The following is a 7,459-nucleotide window of genomic DNA, read 5'->3' as shown; positions in this document are numbered from 1 at the left end:
ATATATTGTCGTTTGTATTGTAATTTCACAAGATTAATAAAATTCGACTTCTTAACCTCAACTTACACAAATTAACCTAAGTCATGAGAAGGGTATTTGAGAGAGGGGGGTTAGGATGTGACTTGTGGGAAGCATGCCATATGCCTTGATATAAGAAATTTGTTTTTGGTTTCACATATAGATACTTTCACAAGGGAAGCATGACACCCCAAAACAAATTTAATTATTAAAACCTCCCATAAAAAATAATTATTTTATCATTAAAATCCTCCAAATTCTTCAATCCGTTGATCTCCATCAGAAATTACACGTGTCGTTTCGATAGATATACTTTCCACTGATCTCCCCTCATAATATAAAGAATTAATAATCCTCCAAAATCACCAAAGTAATTCGTTTGATTGTTGAAATTAAAAAAAAAAAAAAAAAAGAAAAAAATTGATTGAATTTGAAGAGATGATGGATGCAGATTACATAGAGAGCACAGATTCATCTTCAAACTCATCGTCTCATCTGCAGCTGCCGCCGGGGTTCCGATTTCATCCGACGGACGAGGAATTAGTGGTTCATTATCTCACAAGAAAGCTTTCTTCTTCTCCTCTTCCAGCCCCCATCATCGCTGAACTTGATTTGTACAAGTTCGATCCATGGGACCTACCAAGTAATCTTCTCCCCCTTCTTCCAGTTGGCAATTAGAGATGGTGACCTATGTATATATCCTGAATATTACCTCTAAAGAAATATGTTTTTGGGTTACGTTGCAGGTAAAGCGGTGTTTGGGAAGAACGAATGGTATTTTTTCACTCCAAGAGAGAGGAAATACCCAAACGGAGCAAGACCAAATAGAGCAGCAATATCAGGGTATTGGAAGGCAACAGGAACAGATAAGCCAATTATGAGCTGTAATGGTAATGGAAATGGAACTCAGAAAGTTGGAGTTAAGAAAGCTTTGGTGTTTTATGGTGGAAGGCCTCCTAAAGGTGTCAAAACCAATTGGATAATGCATGAGTATAGGCTCCTCCATGTTCCTAATCCTAATCTCAAGCCCCTCGATGCTCACACCACAAATCCAAAACCTTCTCTCAAGGTCAAATTACTTTACCACTCTCTATATTTTCATTCAAATCTTCTCTACAAACCTTAATCTCAATTATGAGTTTAATCATGGAATTTTGTTTTTTTTTTTTTGTGTTAAAAATAGGACAACATTTTTTTTTTTTTGCCCAAATTACCTTTTTAGTCTCGAATTTTAAAAAATAGTTGTGTTTGGTCCAAATTTTCAAAACATTCGTTTCTAATCTTCTAGTTCAAAATAAATTATTTTGGTTCTTAGTTTTAAGGATAAATTTAAAAGGTCTTAGATGTTTTTTTATTATCTTAAATAATTATATGACATTTTGAATTTGAAAAATAATTTGAGAGAGGATAAATATTTTTTAAAACAATATTTCTAATTTAAAGATAATAAAAAATAAATTACTATAAAGAAATTTAAACTTATTTTTAAAAACTCAATAATCAAAAAGATTTCTTTTGAAAATTTAGAGACTAAAAGCTTATGTTCTTAAAAATTCGAGGACTAAAAAGGTATATTTTAAAATTTTGGAGATCAAAACATTTTCTTCTGAACTCGATGACTAAAAAGGGTTTTGTTTTTTCATTTTTTTAAAGAAAGATGTTTTGAAATTTGTCTGTTTAATGCAGTTTGATGATTGAATCACGAATTTAATCTAACATGGTATTAAAGTGTATTGTTTCTAGATTTTTAATTAATTTTTTGTGTCAAAAGGCACAAATTAATAAGACATTGTTTTTTTAGATATCTTGGGTTTGTTTGTTTAATTTATATTTTGATGATTTGACCTAGAGTTAATCTAATAGGGATGTTCATGGATTGGATTGGGTTAGATTGAAAGACTTCTTAGACCTAATCCAATTGTTCAGGTTGTAAATTTCTTCAACCCAAATAACCCTTATTAAAAATTGAACCGAACCCAACCCAACCCAACCATGAAATATTTTGGTTGGGTTGACTCGAGTTAATCGGGTCATTTGTTTAAAATTTTGTTCTAAAAAGAAGCACAAATCTTATTTAATTATTTTTATATATTGAATTAAGATTAACCACTCAATTTCAATTTATACTGTAAAAATTTTCTTTCTAAAGTGCAAAGGAGTTATTGAAGAATAAATTATTAAAAAAAATATTGGAATTAAATAAAATTAAAATCAATATATGTATAAATAATTGTGTTATATGTAATAAAAAATATATTTTAAAATTAATAATAAATTCGGGTTGGTTTGGGTTGGTTTAGGTTAAATTAGATGAACCCATGAACCAACCCAACCCATAAAATTTTTATTTATTTGAATCCAATCCAACTCAAATGAGTTGATAACCCAAACCAAACCGCACGGGTTGGATTAGGTTGATCGATTTTTTCGATTCATCGGATTTTTTGAACACCTCTATAATTTAACATGTATCAAAATTCAAGTTCACTAAATTTTAATTATGGGTATATGATCATGTAATAATTTTTTATGATAAAAATAATACAAAACAAGACATTGTTTTTTTTTTTTTTTTAATTTTAATTTTTATGTAGCTTGATGATTGGGTTTTGTGCCGAATTTACATGAAAAATATTGCACAAGCATTGACCATAGAGCGTGAAATAGAGGAATTATCGAGGGTGGCAGCGGCGGCGGCGAGGCCACCGAAGACGGTGGTCGGAGGCGGGCACAAAGGCAGCGGAAATTGCTACTTGGACGTGGTGGCCTTATCAAGCGAAGGCGACGACATAATTAATCATCAAAACAATTCAAATATCTCGGAATTACCTTCATCCAGCTGTAGCTCCAAACGCGGCCTTACATGTCAGCTTTGGAGCGGCGGTGCAACCGCGTCCAACGACGGCGGAAAGCCACTCCGGCTTGATCTCATGAATAGCTACAGCGGCGGCGCGACTACGGCCGGAACTGAGGAAAATACAATCTCATACATGTCTCTTCTCAACCAACTGCCGGTGCAAAACGCAGCGTTTCAATCCGGTGCGCCACTTATTGGCTCCTTAAACGGCGGCGTTTTGAGGCAACACTTTCAACTTCCTACCAACATCAACTGGAACTCTTAATCAATTTCAGCTATTATTGTAAAATTTCAAAAAAAAAAAAAAAAAAAGAAAAAGAAAAAGAAGAAGATATAATTATATGACTAGTTTAAATTAGCAAATTAGGGGACAAATTTAGAAAATTTCAAAAAAAAAAAAGGTATAATGTTTAACTTGGGTAGAGAATATAAGTTGATGTAGGGTGGTTATATGATATATCTAGAGATTTTGTGGGAGTTGCTTTATCTTACTATTTCTTATAATTAATTAGTGAAATTAAATTAATTAATTTAGCATTAAAGAGGTGGTTTGTATTTTATGAGCTTAAAACGACAATTTTGTTTTAAACACAACTATGCTCGACGTTGATGTAAAATTGTAATCTGTATCCAGCCACTTTTTTTTTGATTGATTGCATCATAAAAAATCAATTATTTCAATTTATAGTGGGAAAATAAGTACAGAGAAAAATTGATTGAATTTGTTATTTTACACCGAATTTCATACAGTTTTCATTATGTTGTATATTTAAAGACAAATTCTTTATACATATAATATCAAGCAAAACTAAATGCAGCTTAACAAAAATAAGGATTTTGAAGGGTAAAACATTCATGTTTTGAATAATATAACACTATATTGAACATATTTGTGTGCTTTAAAACATCTATATAGGGTGTTTGGTCTAAAGAGATGGAGAGTACGAGTTAAGATAAATCTGTCATCTGTTTGACTCAAGGAGTATGTGAATCCTACAACTAAAAATCTACTAATTTTATACTTTATTAACTTTTTACACTGTGAGCCTCATGACGAAAACAGACATAGAGCTCACAACTCCACTCTCCTTACATCCTACTCTTTGACTCATTAAGTAGATGAAGCGAATATATCTTGTTCATGTATTTATGATGATATACTTTGGTTTAAATTCCATTGATCCTTGTATTGTCAAGTTGTTCCAGGTTTGTTTTTGAACTTTTAGAACGTCTACTTTTTGGTCATTCTGGATCTTTGGAGATTTGTCTCGTTGTATAGCCACTAACTTTAAGAGTATATATGCTAGTTCTTGAACTTTAACAAAAAATAAAATTAACTAATTTGACCTTTGCCTTTATTTTGCATCTTATAGTCGTAATTCTAATTATGTATACTAGTGTGTTAATTTGAGCATGATTTTTAAATTAAGTAGGTTGTTTGAGATGATCATTAATCATATGATATTACATAAAAAAATAATAATATAGAGAAAATAAAAAAATTTCTCTTTTAAAATTTAAAGTAGCTAAAATAGATATTTTAAATGAAAAGTAGTTGAATTGAAATAATCTTAAAAATTCAGTAGCAAGAAAAAAATTTAGGGATTTACAAGGCAACCTAAACTCTATCATCTTATTAGGATTAATGTAACATCCTGAATTTCAAAAAAATTTAAATTAATTATCTAAAATTATTGAGTTTAAATCTCTCTTTCATTTGAAAAATTGGGATTATATTGAAATAATTGAAAAACTTTTATTGATTAAATTGAATTTAATTGATTAGATATTCGAACTGATTATCTTGAAAATATTGAATTTTGTTTCCCTTTGATTTTGGATTTTAGGACCAACTTAAAAAAAAATAATTTAAAGAGATAATTAATTTCATGTGGTTTAATTGATTTAAATATTTAGAATGATTTAATTTGTATCAAATCAAATGGGTGAATTTCACCTCCCAAATTATAAGGAAAATAAGTCTTACCCAAGGTTTTTCTCAAGATTCCGACAAAGGTCGAGCAGTGGCGGTAGATGGCGCATTGGCTCGTGGATACTATAGATAGATGGTGCGTCACCTCGTGGATACTATAGATAGGTAGCGGGCGTTGTTGTCGGACGACATAAATTTTTTAGGCTAGCACCTGGTAGCGAGGATCTTGCATGAGGAGGGTTTGCGAGAGTGGGAGAGAAGAGGAATTTCTAGTTTTATAGATTTTATTCAACAGCAATTACGAACAACCATAGTTTCAAACAATGATCCAACCGTTCAAAATAAAACTCTATATGTCTCGAACAGACTGACCAAATTTGAGCACGATCCAATGGTTCAAACTTCGACAATCAACAATTTTGTGGAAGTTATCGCTGAAAAATCGAATTTCTTTCTCTCCAATTTTTGGTATATTTTCACTCTCATTTAATTTCGAAAAAAATCTCAATTCTTTTATTTTTTTTTCAAATTTTGAAAAGATAAATAAAATATTTTACCACAATATCTCCAAAATCTCCGAAGATTCTATTAAATTTATAAAACCAAAATTAAAGGCATAAAATCCATCAATTTGATACAAATTAAATCATTCCAAATATTTAAATCAATTAAACCACATGAAAGTAATTATCTCTTTAATTTTTTTTAAGTTGGCCCTAAAATTCAAAATTAAAGGGAAACAAAATTCAATATTTTCAAGATAATCAGTTCGAATATCTAATTAATTAAATTTAATTTAATCAATAAAAGTTTTTTAATTATTTCAATTTAATCCCAATTTTCCAAATGAAAGAGAAATTTAAACTCAATAATTTTAGATAATTAACTTAAATTTGTATGAAATTGTTAATGTGTTTTTCTTTTTGAAAAAAAATAATATAAAGGATGGAAGAATGGAACTGGAAATGGATAGTATAAAGTTGATTTATGTTGAGGATAGTGGAGTTGTATGATTAATTGATGTGAGAAAGGGAATGGAATGATGAATATGAAAATGTAAGGAGAAGGATAACACTATCTTAGAGTAACAAATGTCAAAAGAAGAGAGAGGCGTTAAAGATGAGGATGTGATATAAGTCCAAATTGGCTTTCCCTTATGTATCCATTCTATATTGGCTATTTATAAAGCACTTTACTCTACTTATCGTATTTATTATCTTTAATCTCCACATTTCTTTTAAATTCTCTCTCATTTCTTTTTGTTTTTTTTTCCATGGACCCATTCGTTACCATCTAGATATAAAGCAATGAAATAATTACTTTGCTGACGTCAAAATGAAAAGAAGAATTGAAAATTAATTAATTAATCTTTTTAGTTCAAAAGTCAAAGTAGTTCACATCTAAAATATATTAGAATCTCTTATGGACCGTTTGGTTGGAGATGAGAATGAGCTGACAAAACCCATGTTTGATTAGTAGGTTTTCTTTATTTATCTTGAAAAAAGCATTTCCCATGCATCTTTTTGCGAGTTTTCACTTCTCTTTCCCGCCGGCGTTTTCCTTCCTTCCAACAACTCCGTGTCCAATCATCCCCTTTGTCCACATCACCCACAAATATGATTTCCTACTCCCCATTCCATTTTCCTCACCTTTCCCTCTTTTCTTTTCTAATCGTCAGATCACCACTATATATATATTTATTCTTTTTTAAATTAGACACAAAATTACAATTTCAAAGAAAATTAAGAGGTAGTATTGTATATAATCGTTTTTAGAGTTGAATTATCTATATTTGAGGTATACAACATTTTAATTTTATTTTATAAAGTATGTGTTCAGAGTGTTGATTTGTTTAACCTAAAGTTATGAAGTATGAGTTTGTATTGATAGCATTTTTCCCTGCCTTTTCTTTTCTTGTATTGGATGAGTAGTGATATGTTAAATATCATGTTTTATAAATAAAGATAAGAATATTTGTTTAACACCTACATTTGATCTTCTTTTAATATATACAAAAATTAAATCATGGCATTTTGGATTACCTAGTAAACAAAATTATTTTCTAAAAGGTTATTTTGTGTACGTTAGTATTTATATCTTGATATTGGTTATATTTGATTTTGGAATAATATATAGTGTAATTGCTTAAGGCTGTTTTTAATAATTACCTAATAAAAATAAAACTACACAAATTAATTATTTAAAATCAATTAAGGTAAGTTTTTTTTTATTAGTTATATGGTTTATAATTGCACAAAATTTTGAAGGTGATCACACAATTTAAACAAAAATAACATTTACTTGGGTGATCTAACAATATTCTCATGCAACACTAAACACATTCCCAATAAAAGTTGATAACATTTTCCTACACAACCAAATATAGTTATCTTTAATTTCTAGACATACTATTTCCATGCATTGTTTTGCATGCACGACAAAATATAGTCATCCTTGATTTTCAGTAATTTTATTTCCAGGCATATAATTTCTAGGCATCCTAATTTCTGGACATTTAGAAAATCTCAATCTGAACGGCCCCTAAAAAAGTCGAAATGAGAGATTGAAAATAATAAGATCTTTGTCAAATTTGTGCTAAGCTAGGGAAAATGGCTGAAAGTTGGGCTGTGAATTGGAAGTAAGATTTGGGA

General features: G+C 29.8%; 1 protein-coding gene across 1 annotated transcript; it reads left to right on the top strand.

Annotated features, from left to right (window-relative positions):
• Positions 1-409: 409 nt before the first annotated feature.
• On the top strand, positions 410-3,378 carry LOC120083595 (NAC transcription factor 25-like). The gene is made up of 3 exons (XM_039039414.2): positions 410-661; positions 765-1,087; positions 2,613-3,378. The coding sequence occupies exons 1-3, from the start codon at positions 457-459 to the stop codon at positions 3,138-3,140; spliced, it is 1,056 nt and encodes a 351-aa protein (XP_038895342.2). The 5' UTR covers positions 410-456; the 3' UTR covers positions 3,141-3,378.
• Positions 3,379-7,459: the final 4,081 nt, after the last annotated feature.

This window comes from Benincasa hispida, chromosome 8 (genome assembly GCF_027475165.1).
Source record: "Benincasa hispida cultivar pf3 chromosome 8, pf3_genome.v1.1, whole genome shotgun sequence".
Taxonomy (NCBI): domain Eukaryota; kingdom Viridiplantae; phylum Streptophyta; class Magnoliopsida; order Cucurbitales; family Cucurbitaceae; genus Benincasa; species Benincasa hispida.
This window is presented reverse-complemented; position numbering and strand designations above follow the sequence as displayed.